Below are 27,220 nucleotides of genomic sequence, written 5' to 3'. Positions count from 1 at the left end.
ACACTTGGTCTTGAAGAATTTTACTTTTTCTTGGACAGATATTGTATTTAGAAACACTGTAAAAAAAAACAAACCCAAAAAAGTTCATATTCTGCCTCCAACTTAAAAAGTATATATATATATATATATATATATATATATATATATATATATATATATATATATATATATATATATATATATATATATATATATATATATATATATATGATTACTCTTAACAAGTGAAACATGACATGATTGATGTGGGTAAAAGACACTGCACTGATTTACGCCCTTAAAAACTATACAAATGTAAGTCGATGTGGTTTATATGTATGTGTGTGTACAGTGAGTGTGTGAGAGGGAGGACAGGGGAAAAAGGGGTTTGGCAACCACATAAAGTGCTTTAAGTCATTCATCAAGGTCCGTGCAACAGTCTCCTCAGTGTGAGTCTGCTGCTAAATGAATACATCTTGGAGAGACTTGTCCTTAATCAGACTCAAATGTTCCATCTTCATATTTTTTTTTAGCACTATGATGTTGTTCCCCGCTCTGCATCCCTCCCTGTTCCTCACAACATCCTCAAATCCCTGTCTCCTTCTTGATCCACTCTCTGAGTTTGGTGACGCGGGAGTAGACACCGGGCTTGTTCCGACGAGCACAGCCCTCACCCCAGCTCACTATGCCAGCCTGGAACCACTTCCCACTCTCCTCGAAACACACCAGGGGACCACCGGAGTCTCCCTGGTGAACACGGTCAGGGAAATGGTTATTAGATTGGGTTTGGATGTGAGAGTGTGATAATTATATGGGTGTGAAAATCTATCTATAAACCCTTTGTCCTTTTATTCTTCTATTGAGAATATGTTGCATGTTCTCACCTGGCATGCGTCAACTCCTCCAGCCAAGAATCCGCTGCAGAGCATCCTTGAGGTGACTTGGCCCTCCGTGACCACATTACACACCGTGTCATTGATGATTTTCACCGAAGCCTTCTGCAGAATTTGTGCCTTTTGACCTGAAGGAACAAGACAAAGGGGTCAGCGCTCTGCCACGTGACCTCTGTGTTCGTCACTAACATCAAAGGTGTTAATGGGCTGGATTAGTGTTCACTAATGAAGGTTTAAAAGGCTTCCCAGGAGAGCCGACGTCTGTCTTGATATACGGATATGGAAAAAGGCTTAATGGAATAGAGCAGATTAGAAAAAGATGAAAGAAAAGGGATGGAGGGTTGAGCGGAAGAGAAGTATGTCATGATGGTAGAGATAAAGAAATGGGAGGGACATTAAAGGAAAGGAAGAAGACAGGATGAAATGAGAAAGATGAAGGGAAGAAGAAGGAAGCAGGCAGGGAATGAAGATGAAGGACAGAGATGAACAGCTCATTGTGAGGAGGATGGGGGAGGAGTGGGACGTCTTAATTTTGATGCAAGTTGGATATGCAAAGAGGAAAAACACGATTATAGAGTGGGTCAACCATAATTGAGGAATAACAGTATAAATATTCAGAATTAGTGTAATAATCAGTTACAATAACAACAAAAAATGACTACAGTTCTACCAGAATCATGAATTCATGCATAATACCTCCTTCTCGGAGCGCGCCCCAGCCCGTGACCCAGCAGGACATGCCTGCAGGGAAGACGTGGGAGGAAGAGGGTAGGCAGATGGGTTGGATGGTATTCTCGAACTTTAACGGCTCGGTGAGCTCCAGCAGTGCAATGTCATAGTCAAAGGTCATCTGGTTGTAATCCGGGTGGCTGATGATCCTCTTTACTGGGCGGCGCTGTACGCCATCCTGCTTGTACTGGTCCTGCATGCCACTGTATGTTTGCCAGTTGGCTGCAATGTGGTTCCTGTGGTAGCATATATAGCATCAGGGGGTGAAGGTTAAGTTTTTTTTACATGCATGAACCACAATGGAGGGATGAAATATCATAAACACTTATGCTAATATAATCCAAACACAATAGCCCTGCAACATTTGCTTCTTTCAAGGCCATAACGTTAATATTTTTGTTGAAACTGTGTCAGAAAGGTGTTGATTCAACAAAGAAACACATCTCAATATAAAGGAATTTAATTTAAAAAAAAACAAAAAACACTACAAACTACACCCTCAAAAATACTACACCTTTTTAACAGAGTCGAAAAAACTGAACATTATAATCACAAAGGTAGCTACACTGTTGAAGATTTTTCCGTCAGAAAACAGAACTGGCAGCAAAATTGCCATTAATTTACTGTAAAATTAACAGTGTCTTGCTGTTGCTGAAATTAACAGTTTGTTGTTGATTTTATAAATATAGCATAAAACTGTTATTTTCTACTTTTACAGAAAAATATTGCCAAAAGGATTGCAGTTTATCACTGGTCATTTGCACCTTTTTCACAAGAGGTTTACAACAGATTTTTACTGTAAACTGCAATATGTATGACATATCAACACACCATTGTGTAACTGACCACTAGCAGTGAGGACTACACCTAGTTTTGTTAAATTTTTAAAATATATTTTTTCCAAACCTTGTGACTTGATATTGATAATTACTCATTGACAGTATGTACAACAGTTAATTAGCTAAAAGTGTTTGACAAATGATACAACTTCAAGGTTTTTTTTCAAACCATGTCTCATTTAATTAATGTTTTAAATGAAGATGCTAAACATTTGTAAAAAAAAATTGAAATTAAAAGAAAAAAATAAGCATGGAGCTCACTCAGGTAATTTAATTTCATTTAAAGGGTAAATATTTAAACAAGCAGTGCAGTCTGTCTGAACATTGTACACATATAAAGACATAAATGAAAATATTAACATGCTCCTCTAATGCAAACTGTAACCAAACTGTCCAAGTTAAATGTGTATTTATAAGGGTTTGTAGTGAGTGAGTGAGTGAGTGAGTGAGTGAATGAGTGAATGAGTGAGTGAGTGAGTGAGTGAGTGAGTGAATGACTGACTGAGAAAGTGACTGACTGAATGAGTGAGTGAGCTGGTTAGTGAATATCTGTGAATGAGTGAGTGAGTGAGTAAGTGAGTGAGTGTCAAAAATGACTTAGTGAGTACTTGAAAAGTGTGGCTAAGAGACTGATTGTGTGGGTGCATGAGAGGGTTCACTGACTTCTATGAGTATATGTACACTCAAAAGTCCATTGGTTTCTTCATTAGACTCAACACACAAAGGTTAATGGATATAGTCTATTTCTGGGTGACTTTCTGTCTTCTGTGACAGGACTTTGTCCCGTCCTGCCTGGGTGCCTCTCTTAGTTTATCCTTACGAACCACCTAAAAGAAAAAAAGTGTGTTCAGAGAGGGTGTGAAAAAATGTCTTATTTATTAAGATGATAATAATAGTGGTAATAACAATAATAACAATAATAATAATAATAACAATAATAACAATAACAATAATAATAATAATAATAACAATAATAATAACAATAATAATAACAATAATAATAATAATAATAATAATAATAATAATAATAATAATAATAATAATAATAATAATAATACTCACATCCATTCTTCAGTGTTGCATCCATCCAGGGATGCTACACTGAAGGACTAAGTTACGGATATTGTTGTAAATTGCTGATGTGTTTCATATATTAAATCCACTAGTACTTAAGCATGAAAGACAACAATTCATCAGTTAAAGTGGTACACGCTACTACGCAGACAGCAAGGGGACATTATCTAAATAAAATTAAGTTGTTTGGAGACATTAACATATAAAACAAAGTAAAATGAAACTCAACATGTAATTTGGAGCAGCATTAGAATCACAAGTCCAACTCCACTCTCAGAAATGTTGACTTACCACTGCGACAAGAGATTATTTTAGCAACAGTACAGATGTATCTAGTTAGAAAGACCCTGATTTCAAAACTTCATTAAAGTCCAATGCTCCTCATATTTCATCAGAATAAAATTCACTTCAAGAAAACAATTTGAACAAAAACTCCAAAACATCAAATTTGGTTAATAACCCAGAAAGAATATCAAAGAATAGATCTCAGGCTTGATGAAAATACTCATAAAATAACTTATTTTGTTTGATGCTGTGATCAGATGGCAAAGTGCCAAATCATTGTCATGACAGAAGTAAGGGCATATAGCACAATTCAAACTGAATGGAAAAATGTATTTTGCCTATGCTACCAAGAAAAGCAAAAAGGAACTCACCTATTGATTTGCTGGATGAAGAAGTTGATGAATGAAAAATCATATTCCAATGTCCAGGCAGACATGTGCCAACTCTCTACCGTTGTTTGTGTTCCCAAAATGCAATGTAAAATCCTGTAATTTACTGTTTTCTTACCTCCAAGCAATCAATACTGTATCATATCATTATCTTTTGTCTGAGCCATTTCATCAACCCAAATTAACAGTAATGTGCTGCATTTAAAGTTAACAGGATTATATTATTAACATTTTACTGTAAAATAACAGCAATTTCTAGTATTTGCATTCATTATATTGTCTCTGCCCCTTGTACAAGAATAAGAAAATTACATACTAGGTATAATGATGTATTTTAAAGTTGCTTCCATTATAGTCAGGAAAAAGCTTACATATTAAATAATGGCATTTTATATAGCAAATATCACCACCGACTGTGAATCTGTAAAAATGAACACACTTCCTGCTCAATCACAATAGGATTGTTTCAGGTCAAACAACATGGTTAGTGCTCCACCTACAGGGCGCTCTGATAAATACAGCTCTACACATTCATGGATGAGATGCAAATTTTGCCCCCCCCTCCAAGGTTGTTCTGAATTAACTGTATCATGACTTTGAAATGTGTATATACAGTAGATGGTCCCCTGTTGTGCACAGTTCTATTTTTTCTCCAGCAAAATGTGAATCTTGCATAACGAGATCTAATAAAATGTTAAATAATATGATGAATAATAAAAGGGAGACAATAACAGTTTACACACCAAAATACATGAGAGGGTATCTGTTCCATATCATATATAGCCCTGCTATGCACATGTGTATGAGTGCTATGCATCTTTATGCTGTAAAGATAGACTCACGCTGGGTCGTGGGTGACAAAGCAGTGGGATGCCGAAAGGAGCCACTTTTCCGAGAGGATTGAGGCACCACAAACATGTCCATATGTCAGGAAGTGAAGGCTGACCTGCCAGGGCCATTCCCCGAGCTCAGCATTCTGCCCTCCTACAATGCGGTTCAGCTTATAGGGCCTGGTGCCACAATCTGTCATTTAACAAAGAATGTAATGAGAGAAGAGGGGGGTTAGATGGCAAGTGCAAAATACTAGGTGCAACTGGCATGAACGATCAGAGGGAAAAAAAAAAAAAAAAAAAAAAAAAAAAATCAGAAAATTAGATTAAGTTGACTTTAAGTCAGCATGGCGCCAGCCTTGGCTGTGAATGCTACAATGACTATTTGGAATCCTAATAAAGCACACTGGCATATTAGCTGATCAAAAAAAGGAGAAAAAAAACACAACACAGACACACCCTGAGGCTTAACAACAAAAACTTCAGAGATGACAAGAGCTGTTTTCAAAGAAGAGTGAAATAAATAAAGCAGTCAAGGCCTGGGGGTTTTTTCTGACAGACAAACCAACACACAGCTCAACCCAGCTCTTCTATAATCTAGTTTGAATGGCACTGAAGAGATTAGATCCACTCTCAGCTGGTTTAAATTTTTTAAAAAGCCGATTTTTTACAAGGGGAAAGGAGATAAACATTTCTTACTGCAGTTGGCCTCATCTGAGTTGTCAGAGCAGTCATTGACGCGGTCACATTCGGCGTTCACCTTGTTGACACAGTCACCGTTGTTACACTTGAAGCTGAAGTCAGAGCAGATGCCCGGAGCTACAGTGGGGTGGAGGCAGGTCCCAAAAATCAAAACATATACCGTATTTCAATCAAAGCATTAGAGCATTGCTAAGTTTAACCAGTAAAACACTATGCAATCAGCAAGGCTTCAAAGTGAGGCTTGAATGCACAATACATAGTGATTGAGGAGCAGATTGCATTGATTGGGTGTATTGATTGGGGTTGAGGTCTAATATCCCTCTTTATTCACAGAAGTGAAAATCAAAAGGAAATGCACGAGTACCTTCTGTGTGTATGTGTGTGACTGAGTAAGTGAAAGGGACATTGATAAAAAGTGAAGTAGTGAGTAGGAGGAAATAAAAGAAAGAACAAACAGAATGTGCACAATGAAAAATGTGTTGAATGGAGCCTTCAGTGCAGCATCTTTGTAAAGACTAAACCTCTACTCTGCTGTGGATGAAGGTTAATTGCTTAATGGTTTGTGTAACATGCTTATAAATCATTCTGGTGGGGATTTTGCACCAAATGCATGACTGACTGGCAAGAGAATAAGCGCTGCCACTTACAGGTTTTACAAGAGGCCTCGTCGCTTCCATCTTCGCAGTCCTTCTTATTGTTACACACAACATCCTGAGGCAGACAAACCCCGTTCCCACAGCGCCACTCATTCTCCTCACAATCTGGAAAACAGAGGAACACAAAGATTAAGAAATAATAAGAAAACAAAGATGAAAAGTTGAGTAAGGTGCAGACAGGCCAATAAGCTTCAGAGGGACATTAGTGGTGCAGCCATGGTGGACATTACCATCTGTCTCCATTCTCGTGCGTGTATTACACATGATTAAGCATTTGGACGGTTGTTGAGCAAATTGGGCAAGGCTTCAAACAAACTCCTCCATTACTGATAAAATAATGACTGCACACAGCGCAGGAGTCAGTGGCCACAGCATTAGCAGTGATGTGCCTCTAATGTTAGCACAATTAGCATAGCACTAGATAGAGTTTGTATCCCCTAAAGAGGGCTTTAAGAGCGGGGCATACTTACTGCACCGTTTCTCATCGCTGCCATCTCCGCAGTCATTGACGCGATCACACACCCAGAGTTTCGGTTTGCACAACCCATTCCCGCAAGAAAACTGGTCCTTCCCACAATCTGAAAGAGAAATGGCATGTATTTAACAATGTAACTGAAGATGTAAATATGAGTGGTATGAAAAGGGACGGAAAAGTAATGGCTCAAGCCTTAAAGAAATAATGAAACATTTTGGGAAATACACTTATTCACTTTCCTGTTGAGAAATAGATGAGAACACCACTCTAAGGTCTGTATGATAAATATGAAGCTACAGCCAACAGCCAGTTGGCTTATCTTAGCACAAGACTGGAAACAGCTGGAAAACAGCTTGTCTGGCTCTGTCCAAATTTAACAAAATCTGCCTACAAGCACCTCTAAAGCTCACTAATTACATGATATATCTCATTTGTTTGATTTGTACAAAACCCAAGGGGTAAAAATGACAAGTTGTGGTTTTACAGGGGTTATGTACTGGACTATTTCTTGGCTGGGTGCAGTGTCATCACCATGAAATTACCACCCACCCAGACTCCAGGAACTTATTGTACCCAGACAAGATATAGTCCCCCACATAACTCCCTGCAAAAACCACAACTTTTTATTTTTATATTTTGGTTTTTGTACAAATTAGACAAAGATATAATGGTTGGTGGATTTTGTTACCTTTGGACACAATCAGACAAGCTCCTCTGTTTCTAGTCTTTATGCTAAACGAAGCTAACCAGCTGCTGGCCATAGCCTTACATTTAAGAGGCAGATATTGATCAGTGGTTTTGAACAATCAGTAAGAAAACAATTATCGCAATTCCAAAAAAGTCTAATTATTTCTGTAAAAGCCTGCATGGAGGATATAGGAAAGAGATAAAGAAATGAGGAGAGACAGGAAAAGTGTGGTTGGGTCGAGGGGGAACTTACGACACTTCATCTCGTCGCTCATGTCACCGCAGTCATTCCAGCCATCACACTGCAGTTCTTTCCCGATGCAGATGCCAGAGTTGCAGGCAAACATGTTGGGACAAGCTGCTTACAGAACAGACAAAAGAGGGAAGGAGCAGAAAAACAGAGAAAATGACGATGATGATAAATTAAGCGAGAGCAACTGACAGTGTATATTCACAACATCCGTCGTGGTGCCAGTGCTTGTCCCACTTGATCAGAGCAATTATAAATCCATTTCTGTCAAACTGGGAGACAATATAAAGAGCGGAGAGTATTGAAAGTGGAGTGCTCCTGAGTGACAGTGGCAAATAAAATGGACCCAATAAACAAGCTCTCTGGTGATTAGTCTAGCTCTTGAGTTTCACTGCTGCAGTTTCTAAGCCTTTATCACAAAACAGGTCTATTCAACTGTCAGTCAGCCACCATCTCTCAACACCACTCTATAATGGGAGGCTATGAGTGTCACTGTCTCATCTCAACATTTCACCCATCTTGCCAAGTGTCGTGTAAATGTGGGGTGCAAGACAGAGTTTAACTCACGGTTTGCGGGATCATAGGCGCTGTACTCAGCACTGAAGCCTTTGTCAGTGTAGGACTCATCGGAGTGGAAGGTCACATCTAGAACATTGGTCCCACTGGTCAAAGCCAAAGAGGACAGCTCCCCACAATACCTGGTACACAAAACCAATATTTAAAGGAAAATTCTGGTTTATTACAACTTGGGTCTTATTTTTGTAGTTTTGGCCATCAACTATGGGTTACAATAACAATTTCCTCAATAAAGTTACTACTGAGATCTGGAAACATTGCAATGGACAGAGAACCAGATCAACAGCTTTGGCAGATAATTTATCCACTGTATCTGGAGGTAAACTGAAAATGAGCATACCCAAAAAGTCAGTATCATAATCCCTCATTGCATAAGAAAACTGTGTGTGCACAACTATAGCCAGTACAGTCAGTGAAAGTTGAACTAGGAAGTCGGTTTGTAAACTGTGATGTACTGTATATTTATGACAGACAGTTAAGGAATCATTTTACCATTCTCCCTTGTTTCTCTTCCAGATAACTTTGGCCAGCCTGAGGTTTTGTTTTAAAACTGTGTGACTGCTTGTCAAACTGCTCCTGTTTCTTGCCCAGTCAGACATCTTTTTAGCTTTGTAACCTGCTGAGAGCGGTGGCATTATTTACTGATGATAGGAATGATGCCAAAACTTTGGAAAATCAGTCCCAGGATGTATGAAACTGGAATTATCCCATAATGCTCACATTCACGGACAAGTAAAATAAACAAAACATGTCATATAAATGAATTAAAATCTTACTTGACGCCCATAACCTCCACATAGTCTTTGTGACACACACGGATATCCACCTGAGGCTCTTTCATGCGGAACATGGTGAACTTCACCCGCACCTTTTTGCCAGCAGGGACCTACAGCGCAGAGGCAGAGGTGATTGGTTTATTACAACCTTATTTACCATGCATGTCACTCCTCCACCTACACACACACACACAAGCACATACACACAAAGACATTTAATATGTATCCCTTGTAAATGCAAGCATACAAGCTGCAACACACCAAAAAAGACAGTGTGCACACACACATACACTCCATACAACGCACCAGCAAACAAAACCAACACACAAAACACTGCAGCTCAGCTATAGCTGCAGCAGCAACAGCCATCTGACAGATGAAGATAGAAGAGGTACTGAACAGCTTGGCTTCGATAGTGCTGCCTCAGCATTCCTCTCATGGCAGGCTAAGGGTGGTGGAGGGGGAGGGGAGGGCGGGGGGGGGGGGGGGGGGGGGGGGGGGGGGGGTTCAGGTAAAGGAGGGGGCCTGGGAGAGGAGCAGTGTAGCAAACCTTAATGGTCCACTTGCAGTCCATGGCAGGGGGATAGAAGCTGGGGTGAAGTGGGGAAGTGAAGACTCCTGTGCTTTCAGCGAGGACGCCACCGCAGTTTTTAACTGAAAATAATGTGTCATATTAACAACAACATAATACATTTGTAATGGGATTGAGTACAAATATTGCTGAACAAATGTAGGCAAACTGGTGTAGATATAGTCCAGAATGCTGCAGGTAAATGGATGATATAAAGTGCAGTGAATGTAAACTTGATTACCTTTAGATATTGGGATGGCTTTATACTTGGCCTGAAAGCCAGGCCGTTGGACGTCACTGTCAGTAATCATGTTGATGAGCATGATGTTTCCAGATGACACCACCTCCAGAGGGTTGGAGGGGGGCCTCTGACCACACTTCCTGTGAGAGGAGAAGTAGTAGCAAGATCATGCTCACTGAATCAGAAGAAGGTGTTTCAAAGAACTATCTGTGTCTGTGTGTATGTGTGTGTGTGTGTGTGTGCATGTGTAGCAGACACAACCATGAAGCATAAGCTGAATGTCTGATGCATTTACTGATGTATTCACTCTTCTAATCAAAACACTTTAGGATGTGCAACACTTAGGAAACTTACATGCAGCTGTAATGCTTTTTACTCGAAATCACTAAAACATCAATGCAGCAAACAAGTTTAAAATGCTTTGGGAAAAAAATAATTTGAAAAGAAATCAATAGATAAGCAGTGAGAGGTAGGGAAGAAGATAAATAAGGAGAGATATGCCAACAGTAGATAGAAATTGCTTAGGCAGAGTTTCAAAGTCAAACATTAGGTACATTAGCAAGAAGTTTCAGCACTGCTGGCAGCACAGCCATAGAGGTGTGAATGACACTGTGAGAGCAGCAATACATCTACCTCTAGTAGAATAATGTCATTATAGAGTATTATATTATAGCTCTCATAAACCCCATGTCACCTTGGATAAAGCTGATCGCTCAATAGCATTATAAAAATTTTATGCATCACTTGGTAACACATATTTGTTTGGCAATGGTTTCTGAGTTTGAAATTGCCTGCAGCTACAACTGATGTTGCATTCAGGAGCCTGCAGTTTCAGAATCATACCCTTCCTCCATAGACAAAGTGCAATTACACACAGTGGTGTAGCAGGATTCAGGTTGGCACCCTTGATAGATTTGAAAGGAGAGGTCTTTTTGAGCCAACTCAATCTCACTGAGGTCTCAAAAGTTAACAATAAAATGGGACATGCAGCACTAAAGGCTTCAGGGCCAAAAAGAAAAAAAAGTTGTAATCACAAATCCAGTGAAAGGAACGGAGTAGAACATGTTTTCCACCACATCAAAACAGTTTTTACTCCTAAATCCCTCTGCAACATTTCAGTCAAATACAAAGTGATTCCTAGTGGTTGTCCCCTGGGAATCATGTAGAAATATATTTCCCCTCTCTCTGATCTTCAAGGCTAAATAAATGAGACAAATGTTGGTTGGACCCTATCAAACAAACCCTTCTACCAAGGTTTAAGGCAAAATGAGAATGTGATTTGTGTCACAATTTGAAGTACTGTAAGAGCAAAAATGAGTCAATTTAATCATTTTCTTTTAAATAAAATTCCTCTTGGAGGAGGCATTATTGCACACAATACTGCACTGCATACCACTAGTAAACTAGAAGCTAGTATAATGGCAAAACTTGATCCATCAAAGATATAACTCTAAAAAGAGCACCAGTATGACCTTGTACCCCAGCCAACACATTTCCCATCAGTGCCCTTGAGCCCTTTGAACATTCCCAGCTATGTGACTTACTCTGTGATGGCCTGAGAATCATCTGGACTCAAAGAATCATAGATGAAGACAAAGTCATCAGAGCAGTCATCCTCGATGTGGAAGAAAGGGAAACTGACAGAAATGGCGTGGTTCTCTGAGGCTCGGATTTGCCACTGACACCGGGACCTTGGGGGGTAGCTGTTGGGGTAACCTGGAGATGAAAATTCTTTCGCCGTTTCTCCAGCCTCCAGATGATGGAAACACCCCACTGGGAATAACAACATTGGTCATATCATATCCAACAGTAATTTATAGCTGGTAAATTAAGATCTGATCATCATCATGCACTATATCTTAAGAAATATTGACAGTAAATATTGTATCTTTTTTGTTTTTTCTTGGAAACAATTTACAATTATGCAAATAACAAATTTGAACACTATGTGATCACAGGTGCTTCCATCCTTTATGTTACAAGATGTACGTAAAGACAGATTAATGTAAGGATGATACAGCTGCTGTACTAATGGAATGTAATGTAGTCTAATCATCTCAAAGATATAAATCACCAGACAGTGTCAAAAAGAAGTGTCGGACATAGTGACTGACTAGCTCTGGCCTGATGCAGGGTTCTCAATCTCTGACTAGAGCAGCACATGTACAGTACACGCCAGGCCAGCCATTCGTTACAGACTGGCAGGAGGGTGAGCATCTAGCCAGCTGGAAAATTACAGCTGCGAGTGATTGAAATGGGACACGCTGTACTCACCGGCTCTGGGGTCCCTGGCCATGCGAGGATCTGTGACTGGAGACAGAGAGAGGGGAAGAGAGAGTGGCAGAGAAACAGGAGGCAAGGTAAGAATGGGTCACCAAAGTTGGGAGGCTGATAGAATTTGATGCATGAGCCTAAAATATTTGGGTTGCACATTTTCTGTTCCATTTCCCTGCGGTTAAGGGAACTGGTGATGGTGTGTAGCTCTTTCTGCTCCATCTCACCTTGCCCTACAGCAGCAACCCATACATCTCTGTCTAACTATCTGGGACAGCAACATCAAATCATACCCACAGAAATCATTTTAAAGAGGACCAAAAACCACTGAGTCACAGGGCCAGCCCCTGGCTGGTGGCCAGGTTGTGGACAAATGCAATGTGAATGCTGAGAAGACAGAAGGAAGAAAAATGGCTGTCTCAAGCCAGGCCAGGGCCCAGCTAATATCATTAGAGGATCCAAACAGCATAAAATGTGCAATCTCAGATGCAGCACAAGCAGAGAGGTCTGGCTTATCTGTTATCATCTTATCAGCACAACTCAGAGTGAGCTCCTATAATACAAATAGAAAGCATACAGAATACCAATGCTGATAGGAGATGACAATGACCTTATTCAAATCTACATTCACAGTACTTTCTCTTTGCTGATTGTTAAATGTCATAATCTGGAGCCAGCAGCGGCAAAGACCCAGTAGTCCCCTTTCTTTTGCCCCTTGGTGTGACCCCTTCATCTGGTCCTGGTGGTACCTACGTGAGGCAGTGACTTTGCTGATCTTGATATTTTTGGTGCTCCTCATGCTGCGCTGCCCCTTAATGCCATTCTCCAGTGTCTCTAACACCCGCTCTTCAGAGAACTCCGGCACGATCTCCAGGTCATCAACTGGAATATCAAACTGAGACCAATAGTAGGCTATCACACCCTCACTAGGGCAAGCAGAGATGAGGAATGGAGAGGGAGGGTAGGAAGGAAGGGTAAAGAGAGACCATTCAGTAACATGCTTTAACATTCAAGAAGAAACAAAGATTAGTGGAACATGGATGATATATATCTACTGTAAATTGCAAGCCAAATTAAATCAAAAATGAAATCAATCAGTGAAATCCTGCTGATGCTGCCATCTAGCAGTGGCTGCATGCTCTGATCACTGTGTGTGACTATACAGAGTGTAGACAGTAGTATTGTACTATTCAAGTCAAGTCAACAGACCACACCAAACCCTGATTTTGTTTGTTGTCATAAATGCAACAGACTTGAAACTCCACAGAGGTCAGTGCAACAAAGTCTTTCCTTCATACAAGACGTAGTGTGGGTTTTAAGTTTTCACAAGCATTAGAGCAGTGTACAAAAAAATCAGATGTCAAGATCCTAAAGGTACCTGAATGCAGTGATGACAGACTTAGCGTAGTATTTTCCAAGAAATGGATCTGTCTTGAAGATTTCCCCCAGCTGTGTAGAGAAAATGTATTTTTTACTGAACAGATCATGTACAGGATTTCTTGCTTGTCTGCCTAAAGACAAAGTACAAATTAGCATGTTAACATAAAAACTGCCTTCCATGAAAAGCATACAACAATGTGATTCTCATTAACTGTCTTGCCTTCAGCTGCAGTGAGTGGCAAACTGTGTCAGGCAAGGCTGCAGCCACTCTTTGAGGTCTTAAATGCGTGCCACCACTATATATTATGCATGTACAGCGTTAGCTAACCTCAGAGCAAGCCCTCTTTGTGAAAAGAAAAACTGCAAAGGCTGTAGTGTGTAGACTGCTAAGAGAAAGTGGGAGCATCTGAGTGCTGCTTGTGTCCCTCAAGGTAACATCACAAAGGAGAAAGAACCAGGTTTCATAAAAGCAGAGAGTGATACAGAGGAAGAAAAGAGGGTTGTTCACAGGATAAATTGGTAAATTATTGTAAAATAAAATATCAAGACTAGGTAAAAAAAATTACAGTTTAAGTCAGCAACATCAGATATGAACCCATTGCCATTTTCCTACCCCATCTAAAGGAGATAAAATACAGTTATACAATTTTCAAGGACTCTACAGACAAGTAGTGCTAGAGACGTATTAGTGTAAAACTGTGGGACAACTGGTTTAACATGATGAACTCTAAGGCGTTCACTGACAGCTTTGGCCCAAAATTCTTTACTTGAATCAACACAAGTTGTACCTATCATGGTAAACATCAACCTAGATCTGAAATTATTCTTTACAAGTTGACATTTTTGTTGTATGTAAGTGCAAACCTAGAACATCATAAAGCTTTTCCTCCAGTCATCTATTCATCTTATATTGCAGTCGACCATTAACACTCCAATCCTCACCCAACACCCTCACTTCACTGAGCTTTTCACTGAGAAAGCGAGCACTTGAATGGGTTTGAGCGGGGTTCTTTGCTATCAGCATTCGACTAAGTGGTGCTACAAACATCTCCACTGCCTCCAATAATAGGAGATACTGTTGAGGGAATTACTAAGGAATTTTATTCCACCCAGGCAAATATGCCTTCAGCAGTTTCTATGCACTGGAGGGGGCATAGTTAAAGCGCATTTCCACGATGCCAAACAACATCCGCAACTAATCCTTAGAGAAGAGAATTGATTGTAATGCTTTGCTCAAAATAGTTCACAATAAACAATGTAAACCATAGAAAGGGAACACAAGTAGAAAAGCCATCTTTTTTGGGTGTCAAACTCACTGTTGCCTGCAGGTTTTCTGCCGAATCCTTGAATTCCTTGCTGTTGGTGTCCTCCAGCTTCTGGTCATATGGCACATCAACCAGCTCCATATGCCCACTGAACACCTGTACTGATGGGCGGAGCTTCTTACTGATGGTGGCTTCTGAATTTGCATCTTTAACTTGGAGGAGAGAGGCAAAGGAGAGTTAAGTGTTTGATCAACGAAAAGCTATAAAATAGCTGCCTCTGATGAAAGCGGAGACTTGAAGTTTTTAAAAAAGCCTTGAAACACAATTTTGAAGTCATACAGCGCAATCACATATTGAGAAGACAGTTTGGCTCTCAGAGCAATTAAAACAGCCAGTTGAATCAAGAGGCTGTTTATCAAGACTTCAGAGGCCTTTTTGTCAGACCCTGTGTGTGTAAATGACAAGAAAGCTGTGCCATGGACTCTGTGACATTTTTCCTCCTTTGCATTATTAAAGGAGCAAGTCAGAGCTGTCAAGTAGGCTAACACTAATGGGAAATTAAAAAGTCCAAACAAGCCACTCTTACAGGCTTATATCAAAGAACTGTGCCTTCACAGCAAGTGTAAATGATCCACTTTACAGTTTCTGATGTTATGCCTGTCTTGCCAGTGACTGATGTTAGCAATGTAAACACTCCAAATATCTCATTTAATTATATGAAGAATAACTTTGATTTATGCAGGAGATTTTTTTTCTTACTTTTTAATTTACCCAAACATATAAAAGCATGGTACTGTACTCCAAGTCTCTCTACTGGATGATAAAATGCAGGAAAGCTTTCAACTACAGCACACTCACAGACAAACAGCCAGATGAGGACCGCTGCAACAGCCGCGAGGATGAGAAGCGCCACTAGAACCCCGATCAGGATGCCAACCTTCCGCTTTGATGATACTTTCTCTTTGCTGGTTAAGAAGTCGATCCGTTCGTGGTTGTCATTGCGTCCCTGATGCAGAAAAAACACATATAAACAACAAACATAGTGAAAATCATTTTAATTTCATTTTCGTTTACTTTGATTTAGCCGGGTACAGGTAGAGGTGTTTTCCTGCATGGCATATTGCTTCTTAGCATGTGGATATCAAATGCAGTTTTACCAAAACCTTAAGATTGGATCCCAAAATTATCCTGGGTCATCTAGGTTATCAACAACAGTTTCTGTGCAAACTATTTTATCCCCATTCCATGCGAATAAATGCTGCTGGGTAGTTTAGTTGTTTACTTATATAAGTCTATGCATTATACATAAATAAATTAGCTGTGAATGGCAGGATAATGATGTATGAATGAACTACATGAGGTCCTAACTGAGCATTTATATGAAATTTTGGAGTAGGAGGAGAGTTGGGATTTCCTTTAACAACCTGTAAATACACTGATCCCTTAACAGAAATGATATATCACTATTGCTCACACTCACAATGTGTGTGCTTGTTTAAAGTTTAGTAGGGAAAAATCCAATAACAGGCTAACAAAGAAACTAATTCAGCATAATCAAGGAAGACAGGCAAGTTTGTACTCGAGGAAAAGAAAATGGGGTAAAACAGAGTCAAACATAAACAAGAATAGCTTTACTTCTCAATATTTAAAGACTACACAATATCAAGAAAAACGTCATGAGAAATACCTTAAAGTGCTTTCCGAGAGTGACTAGTTCAAACAAGCATGTTTGCAGAACTGGAGAAACCTGTTTAGTAATGTGCTAGATATCCCACACTCGTATTCAGACGTTGCATAATAAATAAGGGATACCTTGTAGAGATTATGGACAGGATGCTTTAGGCTGTATGTGTGTGTGTGTGTGTTGTTGAGCTATCTCAAGTGGGCGGACTGAGAGAAAGGTTTCAGGCCGGTTAGTAATCAACATACAATGAATTCAGTGCCTGTGGCCCATGAGTGAAGAAGCCCGAGTGTCATTAGGGATGGAGAATCACTTTGGTATTAAATCAATTTGTCAGATGTGCTGCCCCTTAAGATGGGGGCTCAATTACATGAGTCTAGATGATAACTCACGGCAATTAAGGCCTATTCTTACCCAGCTCGGGCTTCCACACATGCTTCCTAATTGGACTCTCTAACAGCAATCATGGGCCAGAATGAGGGGAATCATTAGAGATGGGGTCAGCAAGCGCTCGGGGGTTTCTCTCTATCAGTCACCCTGATCACAGCCTAATAAAACCATTACATGCTCTTCATCATATCCCACTCTTCACTACTAGAAAGAAATACTGTTCCATTTTTTAACTATGTGTAGAACTTTTTTAAAACACCATTTCAGTGCACTATGCCATTATTAAACAGGAAGGGGTAGTGCGGATTTCAACATTGAACCTGAGATGCTGATGCACACTGAAAGAAGCATTAATGTTTGACAAGAAAACACTCTGCAAAATAGACGTCAAGTTTGGTGTGGTCACATAAAAGTGAGTGATGATTCTGTGGTGGGTTGCTTAAGAGTACTATATTTCTGAGTAGTCTAACCAGTCTGACAGGTGGAAACAAGTTGACACTGCTGAGAGGTGTGGTTTTAAAAAAAAAAGAAAAAAAAAAAGCAGCTCACCCACAAGCTTAGCAGTTACCGTTTAATTTAGTGCTACACTTTATTAACAACAATTTCTCTTGCTAATCCAGATCTCTTTCTTGGGTAAAGCAGAAATATAAAGTACTGTTCATAAGCATAACTTTAAGGTACTGGCACTTAACTTGATTATTTCTGTTTACTTGACTGTGTAATATTTGTCTGGTGACTCAATTTACTAGTACATGCACAACAGACAACAGGGTACAATATTCTTTCAGGTTAAAGCTTCAAAAACGGTCTCAGTTTTACATTAACTCAGGTGAGGGATAGATGTACCTTTTCTGCCAATGATTCATACACATTCTCCATGTTGACCTCAAGTTTCAATGCTCAATAAATCAGTCATCAATATATAATGCTACAGGGCCAAAACAATATTCCTGATGTGGATTATTTTCAGCTTCAGTTTTCAGTTTACCCACATTAGAGGGTCAGAGGAAGACATAACAAACAGGAAGTAATAAAGATTAAATGAGTGTGTATGAAATTACATTGTAAAGTGTGTTTTTAGGCCAACATTCAGTACCAGTTAAATATTATTATATACACTGTAATTTAGCAATGCAACATTTCATGTTATGATGTGCTGTGTAACAGTGTCCTTAAACTGTCGCAGTTAAATAATGTCCTTACTCTGGTGATTGCAAACCAGATTTGTCTCAACAGATACTACAGAGGACAAAACATCCCACACACAGTGTCAGTGTGAGTCAGTTCATTTCTATTCCCAAAACTATTCTGTGTATGACTAAACGTGACACTTTTTTTCCTTTATCTTTGCCTTATTATCTCCCAAACTGTCTCTGCTTCTGTTGACTTGGGGAGGTTATAGACAAGTGCCTCATAAGACTTGTGGGCGTCTTGTTTTATTTTAGCCACCTGTGAACCCTCTATTTTTTTATCTTCTCTTTTCTAAATTCTTTGAAGGAGATCATCCATAACTCATCTCTCTAATGCACCAAATGTTACCCCTAACCATGACTGAGGCAGTTGACAGTTTACCTGCAGTCAAACTGACTGGGTGAACTTTTCTTTTTTTGCAGAAGACATTTTGACATATCACAGCAGTAAAAGGCATGTGTCACAGGTGTGAATAATAAAAATTAATGATAGACGAATGATGAATTCCATTCAAGCATTAGGTTGGTATTGTTCATGCTGACTCACTGTCACACTGCCATGACTTGTTGGGACACTTGCACAGAACAGAGATGTCAATGTCATTAGTAACACCTCTCCCTACTATGATAAACCAAAATGTCTGCATTAAAAAGGACCATGTGGTTTTCAGGCTTTTATTTCCCCCATTTAAGGGCAACAACAACACCACTATTGATTCCCTGACACCTAGTCGTAACTGGATGTAAACTAGGGCTGCAACTAACAATTATTTTCATTATCAATTAATCACTTTGTCTTTAAAATGTCCATCATAATTTTTTAGAGCTCATGGTGCCGTCTTCAAATGTCTTGTTTTATCTGATCCACAGTCCAAAATCTAAAGATATTCAGTTTACTATCACGTATGACACAGAAAAGCTTCAAATCCTCACATTCAAGAAGCTGCAACCAGCATTTTGTTTGCATTTTTGCTTTAAAAAATAAGTAAAACAATTATTCGACGATCTAAACAGTTGCCAACTTATTTCTGTCGATTAATCAAATAATTGTTGCAGCTCTAATGTGAACAGCATATTAACCTGCAACCATTTTTTCAAGACCTCCTTGTCTGTTCACACATACACACTATGTTGTTATCAGTTTGAAAAATATGCATGTATGTAATTGACACTGTAAAACAATTCAAGGCCAAGGTACAGTAGTAATGGCAGACCTAAATAAATGTTTATGAGAGCAACTTCGGTGCAAGCTTGTTTTCCATTTAACTAAGTTTCACAATATATTGAATTCCTTGGAGCTACCTAGGTAGGTTTGTCAACATACTTGGAACACTGTCCAGGAGCCAAAAAGTAGCCACATACTGCGGTCGCAGTGTAACTGTTTTTCCGTGACACACAGGAACCTATCAGAGGCAAAGCAATCAGCTCTCTTGTGCCTTCTCTGCACACCCAAGCACTGATCTGTCCTATCGGGGCAGATCAGGCCATGAGAGACTCCCTAACAAGGCCAATCACATAAGATGGTCAGTTCATGCCATTTAGGCTTCAGTGTGCCCTAACACTTACACACACCTCTTACGTGACAGTAGCCTTAAGCAGACATCTAACAGTTAGTCTCTTACACTGCAGCATCAGCCAGGTGGTTGTGTATGATGAAGAGTGGTGCTATAGCCTTGTGACCTGCTACCACCTTGCTGCTCAAGAGGACATAGGCAGAAATTTGGGAGCAAATCAGTCGACAAAATCACCCCTTACTCTGTCTTTTTTGCTACAGAAATGAGAAGTAATACTGCTGCTGCCCTTGTACGGCAGAGGCCTCCATCAGATTGAGTACACTCCTTGAAATTGGATAATTTTACGCAAATTCTGCACCCATGGACACAGACAGTGGCTAACAGCTGGAGAGCCCTGATAAAGACCAAAGCCTGAGTGGAACAGAACACAACTAAACACAGTTTGCACACTGTTAAAGATTAAACTTGTCCCCCTGTTTTGTCAATTGTGCATTTTAATGTATCATCCCAAAGAGTCAATAATAACAGAAGTGACATTAACACCACATTCACGTCACTTCTACTGCTCATTTTTAACACGACTGCCCTTGAAATGTAGGCCGAAATGCAAGAGAAAAGGAAAATAGCCTTGACTGAAGAATTATTTACTGACTACTCCACTGAGTCACCACATAAACAGAGAACAGACGGACTACATTAATCACAATATTCCCATCTGATCTAATATCTAAGACTGACCTCATTGTTTGTGAGTAATCAAACATTAAAAAAGGACAACATGGTCATTTATTGAGCTTCACTTGGTGCCACTTTTGCAATTTAAAACAAGTACCTTTCTCAGCCTTCAGAGTCAAAAAAAGTCAAAGTGTGGCATGACAAGTTTGGTACCGAAAGTATGTTTATATTAACATTTGGTAAGTGATTTGATGACTGTTAAGTTACATTTAAATTAGTTTTGTGTTGTGTCAGTGTACATTGAAAATATTTTATGTTAAATACTAATAGGGCTGCAACTAACAATTATTTTCATTATTGATTGATCTGTTGATTATTTCTCTAATAATTGATTAGTTGTTTGGTCTATAAAATGTCAGAAAATGGTGAAAAATGTCGATCATTGTTTCCCAGAGCCCAAGGTGACCTCTTCAAATGTCTTTGTTTGTCCACAACCCAAAGATATTCAGTTTACTATCATAGAAGACTAAAGAAACCAGAACATATTCACATTTTAGAAAATGGAACCATTTAAAAAAAAAAATGACTCAATTATCAGAATAGTTGGCGATTAATTTAACAGTCAGCAACTAATTGTTGCAGCTCTATATACTAATATATCCATATCTTGCTGTCTTAGAGTATGTGCAGTTGTCACTGAGCTATTAAGTTACTTAGGTTAGGTAGTTTATCACAGTATACCACACAGAAAATATGCAATTAAACTTTTATAGCACATTAAATAGAAATTGAAATTGTTCCAGTAATAAACTGTGGTGAATTCAGTGCAGGTAAGAGAGATTTTGGAGGTTACCTGTTGCACCTGCTGCACAGATATGAATTAATTTGAGAGACAGATATATAAATCATGATTTCATACTGTGTAAGACAGTTTGCTAACACAGTCACAGTCAAGCTACAATACATGCCACAAGACTGAGCTACAACAACACTGCAGCACTAACAGGCCTCCTTTTTGCTTCACCATTATGAAGTCAGACACATACTGATTCATTCACCTACATCAACTTCTCTTGCACAAGAGACAGGACTTTTAGAGTTTTGTAATTCATGTTCATACGCAGTTCATCATTTCCTTGGGAAATCTGACACACATCTTCAAAAAAAATGTGTTTGTTTCTTTTACTACAGAACAGAAATATGGTGGTCGAGTAAGAACGTGCTTTGCAATCCATGTGTCTAAAAAACATCACAGTGTGGGCAGCCCACATCTCTGAGATAAGAAATGGCACTTAAAGAAAGGATATTTTGATAATATGCTGCACACACACAAACACCCAGTCTGACATTAACAAGGAGTTAATGTCAGACTATATTAAGAGAGAAAAAACATTTCTTTCGCCTGAATCCTGTTACTGTTAGGTCACATTCTTAGCAGTACACATACTGGTCCACCACAGTGTGTATTTCCCCAGAGGTCATGACTGTTTTCATGAAGCTGTCAAATAAAGGTTCTAGAGAGCTGGTGGATTTGAGCAGCAGTAGCCAAAGCCTTGTTAATTAATTAATGAGTCCCTTTGCAAAGAAAAGTTCACCTTTAGCCAACTGTCACTATTTTCTGCCCACATCTGGTATTCCATCGAGTTTTGTTCTGCTATCAGACAGACCCAGAATACTGAAGTCTCAAACTGAATTATGTCATAATAAGAAATGTATGGATACTAACATAATGTATGCATGCTCCAGGATAATTTGACTTATAGTTTATGCAAAATAAGCTTTTGGCAGTTTTCATATTCTGTTATAAGTTAAAATGCAATTCTGCTCAAATATTACATTACACAACGGCATGGTTTATTGTAGATTTGAAACAGGTGAAATGCTGTCTTGGTTGAAATCACTATAAATCACTGTGGCAACTTGCTTATGGCCTTTATTTCTATTTCAATGACCTGAGTGTGACTACCTGCCAGCAGGTGTAGCACTCATACAACAACAAACCTTTGTGAATGGGGCCAATTGAAACCACTGATACATAAATAGTTTCTGAACGTGACTCAGCTGAACTGTGGAATGAAAAGGAACTTTACACTTTATATTTTAGAGTTTACTTTTTAAAAAAAATATTTTGTAGTGAGGTGGAAGCATCTACGTTTTTAGCTGTGTTTTTAAGTATATTGAGACAAATTAAAGCTGTATTAACTAATTTTTGTATCTTATCTCTAATCATCTCAAAGCCTGTGATTTGGATCTGGTTAGATATTGTACTAATAGTTGTTCTCTCATGCAGGAGGCAAGGCCTACAAAGCCTCACACAAGCTTTCTGTGTCAGTAGTAGTAGTTAGTGTTGTTACACCTGGTTTTGTTTGTTTCCATTTACTTTAGTAAACATCAATATGAAGTCAGCTAATAAAAGCGTCCATGTCTAGTTTTTGTTTTTTCTTTTCTATTTTATCTGTCTTCATATAACAGCTGGTGTGATTGCAAGAAATGACTTTGTTTTACAGAGTAATGAATGACATAAATGAATGGAGTGTGATAAAAAGATTTTGTACAATGTGTAATTATATCACTCACAGCTTGAGACACTTATCTTTTTCATAACAAAGTTCGCTTTCCTCACTCATGGTGACAGCAAATTCAAAAACTTTTAAAGGCCTTATTTGTTGAAATTAAAGAACTTACATCCATGACATCCCAACCAACATGAGAACACCACAGAGGACTCATTTCTAACACTAGTCAAGAGATCTTAGAATAATCATTCATTCAAATATCAATTAACAACAATATGATTTTAGGGAAACCTCCATCCTCCACTTGTGGAAAACTATATTCTTTAATGTAGAAAGGCCCGATTAATGCTCAAATAAAGAGGTTAGGCACAATAGTCAGACTAATTGTCAGCTATAAAACAAACTTTGAATTTGTAGTAAAAACTTTATCTGTTTGTGGGTGATAACATAACTAACATAAAAGCAGCTGTGTGAAATTTAACCAAACTTACGTCGTATTCATATCTGGCGGAATACATCTCCAGAAACTCTCCAGCAGGAGTCCAACAGGATCCCAAACAATTCTGTACCTTGTTTCTTTCTTCCCCTTTACAGTTTTATAAAGTTACAAACCCTCAATCTGTAACTTAGTGTTTGGAAGCAATAAAAAATATTTGCAGTCGTTGAGGTTAGGTCCAAGTGTCTCTTCCTGTGTCCTCGCGGGCTTGGAATGCCGTAACCACCTGAAACGGACGTCTTCCTGGCACACCTATGGTGCAAACCACGCCCCCAAATACCTGCAGTAGCTGCATGGTAGCTGTTAGTGTGTAAACGCCACGCTGCTTCATCATATACTGTTGTACTCTAAGCTCAAACACTCACATAAAATAATGTCCATGTATCATACAGGGTAACGTTTTATAACAACTCCTCCTTTTCAGGGTTGTTATTCTTCTTCCTCTGTGAGGTTTTACGGCAGTTGCCATCCATGATGTTACATTATTGCCACCGTCAGATTTTATTCTCCCTGTGTCCATTCATTTTATGTTTAGCTCTTTCCAGTCCTATCGTCCTCAAAAAACTAAATAACCATTTCCTCCCTTCAAGCTGTCTCTACGCTTTAACATACTTTTATACATACTTTTCCTCTACCCGCCTTATTTTCCGTAATTGTGTTATCAATTCTTGTCCTTCATGCGTAAATTTACTGTATGTTATATGATCAAACATCTCAGTCTCATGGCGTTGATCGCAAAGACCAGTTGGATGTTTTCCTATGATGAAAGCTGTATACTCCTAAAGTTGCTTTGCCCAATTCTCAGCCTGCTTATCATTTCTTCCTCTTTCCTTTGTTCCCCTACCTCTTAACATACTCTGTTTTGGCTGAGTGTAAATGTCTGCATTTCATTGTGTTGTCCCAATGCTGTTGCCACTGTTGATTTACCTTTCTCCACACTAAGCCTTTCCCCTCTGTCTTTCCGTTTGGGGTTTAACTGCAAGCATGCACTAATGAGGAAGTTTATTTCTTCATTTTCATACCATGTGTTCCCCCTGCTGACTATTTGTGGATGTTGCTTCCAAACATGCTGAAAAACTAGCTTTATATTATCATGTGAAATGCAGTTTGAAATGTGAACAAACAAGTTAAATGGAGAAAAAATACGCTAGCTGTAGCCTCTCATGAAGTCTTTTGTCATTATTGACCTAATTTGTGTGGACTTCATTGTTTAGAAACCATATAAATTATAGCCTACGGTTTGCAAGAACTGCAAACCCCAGGCTCTAAGTGCAAAATGTAGGCTACACAGTGATTTTGTTTAGTTTAGTCTCTATACTGCACATTATATATAACCTACTGTAACAACAATACCAAAGTACAGACTAAAAATTTGAGTTTAGTCAACACCTCTCTATTTTATATTCAGGGAGCTTCTCTATTTTTATTAAGGTAGTATTTATTGAGGGACAGTATTTGAGGAAGAGGAGGAGAACAAGAGCTTTTAAAAAAAATCATTCACTCTATGTGTATATTAGTTCATCTGCTTTTCCAGTGGTTCTAAACCTTTTTAAAGAAGCACAGAGAAAGTTCATCTACTGCTTATAAAATAATCTCCTCATCAGGCAATGGCCTTAGTGTGGACTTGTGTTTTGCTCAGGTAAACCAAAGAGGGATTTTATCCATAATGCAATACCACAAGGGATGATCTGATCAGTCCCAAATTCATTCTTAAGCATGACAAAGACCCCAAAAATACAGCCAGAATCATAAAGAACGATCTTCAGCAACAAGAAGAACAAGGAGTCCTACAACAGATGGTTTGGCCCTCACAGAGCCCTGATCTCAACATCACAAGTCAGTCTGGGATTACATGAAGAGAGAATCCAAGTCCCTTTTTAGATTTATGGTGGGGGATTGACCCCCAGGTTAGGAACTACTTTGCTATTCCAATGGTTTGGATGCGCCAGTTTGCAAACACTTAGAATGATTTTAACTGATAATGTCATAAGTGATACTTTGTGGAGTTGGACCACTGTCTCTGAATTTGTGAGTGATTCAATGGCGATTCAATATTTGAGATATTACATCCAAATGTGTAATCTGAATGCTGTGAGTCAGAAACTGTCCATCATACAGTCAGTCTGCTCACTGTTCAGCAGCCTCTTTACATGTCCAAGTTAAAACTGAATAAATAATGTGAATTCTATTTTTGGGGTGGATTCTCCCTTTAAACTGACGCATGAAAATCAGCGGGCGAGCCCTGTCGTGTCGTATTTCCAACCCATCACCACCAGATGTCTCTCTTTACTAAGCCAAGGTGAGGACACCATGAGTAAAGCCCGTGATAAACACCCGCAGAAACAGGGCTTGGTTCTGTCAGACTTCATCCACATAAAAGCCCAGGCTGCCATTGGAGAGTCCGTTGGAAAGAGCGAACAAGACGCAGACGCAGGAGATATCGCAGGAAGGCGCCGACAAAACGCAGTGTCCATCACTTCAGCTGATGTAACCAGACAGCTTATGTTGGAGTTAGTTATTTTACAATAGCAACTTGGTCAAAAAAAGACACAAAAGAAGGAGAGAAAATGGGACATTCCGCAATACCTATATTGATGGCTGTATTGTCCTACTGCGTTTGGGAGAACGTCGAGGTAAGAACAAGACAATCTGAATCATATATGATGGCGCATTGAAAATTTGTATGTTTTGCTGGATTAAATGCTGTATTTTTCTTAATGTCGACATTATACATACATGCCACGCATGCAGTTGCTCGTATCTTCATATTGCTGACACGCACCCTTATCTAGGGCAGGTTTAATTTGTAAATGCGTCCCTGAGCACCGTCCTATGTCAACAAGAGTAATGGCACACAACGTCCACAAAAAATGCAGTGATGGTGAAAGGATTTGAAATGCAAATGCTGTAATAAGACATGAATGGAAGTCCACACTCTGGACATAAATATAACTGGCTTCATACATAGGTGGTTTGCAGTATATGTGGTTGGCTGCGTCAAGCCTGGGCCTGTATCTGACATGGAAAAAAAATGTTATATAGGCCTTTTGCTGAGTGGAAGGATGGAGATCAAATCCCATCTCCTTCCATCCCATCTGGCCTTGTCAGAGAAAGAAATCAGCTCCAATCCATCCTTCAGAGGAGTGGTGCAGCTCTTGAGCAGGATGGACTCATGCATATTCAATTACTGTTCTGTGTTACATTTGGTCTTCATGAAAGAACTCTGAATAGATTAAAAAACTCCCAGTTGAATCTTACAGCGAGGAGCAGTAAGTAAAGGCAGTGTGGCGCATGAAGCGTTGTCAGGTTTTCAGTGGAACATCTTGATGAATTTCAACATGCATGTGAATAAACTGTTAAATCTGCCTGACACATCCGGGAGGGGGGGAGGTGACTTTGATGTATCATTGGACATACAGTCGGTGTGTGTGATACATTATAGTAATGAGAGATCTGGGGTCATCCTATTGGCATCTGTCTCCATCAATGCGTAGCAAAGAGATAGTGAAAGTCTCTTGTACAGAACTACAGATCAATGGGGCCACCAGCTGCTCCCACCTCCCTCCTGTATCATCACAAATTACAGCAGGCCCACAGTTTGATGGGCTCGACCTTTATTTCTCAATAATGATTTAGTCACCCATCATCTCCCCCTGTAATAGAACTGAAACGTGCATTCAGGTTTGCCCTCGTGTGCGGGAGCTGGGTGGTATTGGAGGTGCCTGTGAAGGTGGGGGGGAGGAGGAGGGGAGAAGGATGAGTCATGATGTCCCAGCTGGAGCTGAGGTTCAGGTCAATCCTCTTTTTTCACCTGGAAATGATGAGTGAATGAAGCCAATCTTGAACGCTGTTTGATAGAAAAAAATAAAAAGATTGCTGGCTGGTTC

The 27,220-nt window shown here is 39.3% G+C and overlaps 2 protein-coding genes across 3 annotated transcripts in view; one reads left to right on the top strand and one right to left on the bottom strand.

The window, feature by feature from the left end:
- Window positions 1–206: 206 nt before the first annotated feature.
- zmp:0000001114 (suppressor of tumorigenicity 14 protein homolog) lies at window positions 207–23,577 on the bottom strand. Its single transcript, XM_044358679.1, has 19 exons — window positions 23,329–23,577; window positions 15,730–15,877; window positions 14,923–15,083; window positions 13,605–13,675; window positions 12,980–13,152; window positions 12,227–12,262; window positions 11,497–11,725; window positions 9,953–10,092; window positions 9,691–9,794; window positions 9,141–9,250; window positions 8,356–8,486; window positions 7,792–7,896; window positions 6,847–6,954; window positions 6,368–6,481; window positions 5,718–5,837; window positions 5,031–5,211; window positions 1,569–1,837; window positions 864–1,000; window positions 207–726 (listed from the first exon to the last, which is right to left on the bottom strand). Exons 1-19 carry the CDS (start codon window positions 23,353–23,355, stop codon window positions 565–567), a joined length of 2,526 nt encoding a protein of 841 aa, XP_044214614.1. The 5' UTR covers window positions 23,356–23,577; the 3' UTR covers window positions 207–564.
- A 2,097-nt stretch (window positions 23,578–25,674) lies between these two features.
- aplp1 (amyloid beta (A4) precursor-like protein 1) overlaps window positions 25,675–27,220 on the top strand; it is a 39,671-nt gene continuing 38,125 nt past the window's right edge. For both annotated transcript variants that reach the window (XM_044358684.1, XM_044358683.1), the window contains exon 1: window positions 25,675–25,966. In XM_044358684.1, the coding sequence (XP_044214619.1) occupies window positions 25,901–25,966 (66 nt within the window). In that variant the 5' untranslated portion in view covers window positions 25,675–25,900. The remainder of the gene's footprint in view (window positions 25,967–27,220) is intronic.

This window comes from Thunnus albacares, chromosome 8 (genome assembly GCF_914725855.1).
Source record: "Thunnus albacares chromosome 8, fThuAlb1.1, whole genome shotgun sequence".
In the NCBI taxonomy this organism is placed as follows: Eukaryota; Metazoa; Chordata; class Actinopteri; order Scombriformes; family Scombridae; genus Thunnus; species Thunnus albacares.
Note: the sequence above shows the minus strand (reverse complement) of the source record. Positions and strands in the feature narration are given on the sequence as shown.

Coding starts and splice junctions, on each gene's coding strand:
- zmp:0000001114 (XM_044358679.1), bottom strand. CDS start 23,355: ATGTATTCCGCCAGATATGAATACGAC. Junction 5,212..5,717: donor CTCAGATGAGGCCAACTGCA/GTAAGAAATGTT, acceptor GTTAAATGACAG/ATTGTGGCACCAGGCCCTAT. Junction 1,001..1,568: donor GGGCGCGCTCCGAGAAGGAG/GTATTATGCATG, acceptor TTGTTCCTTCAG/GTCAAAAGGCACAAATTCTG.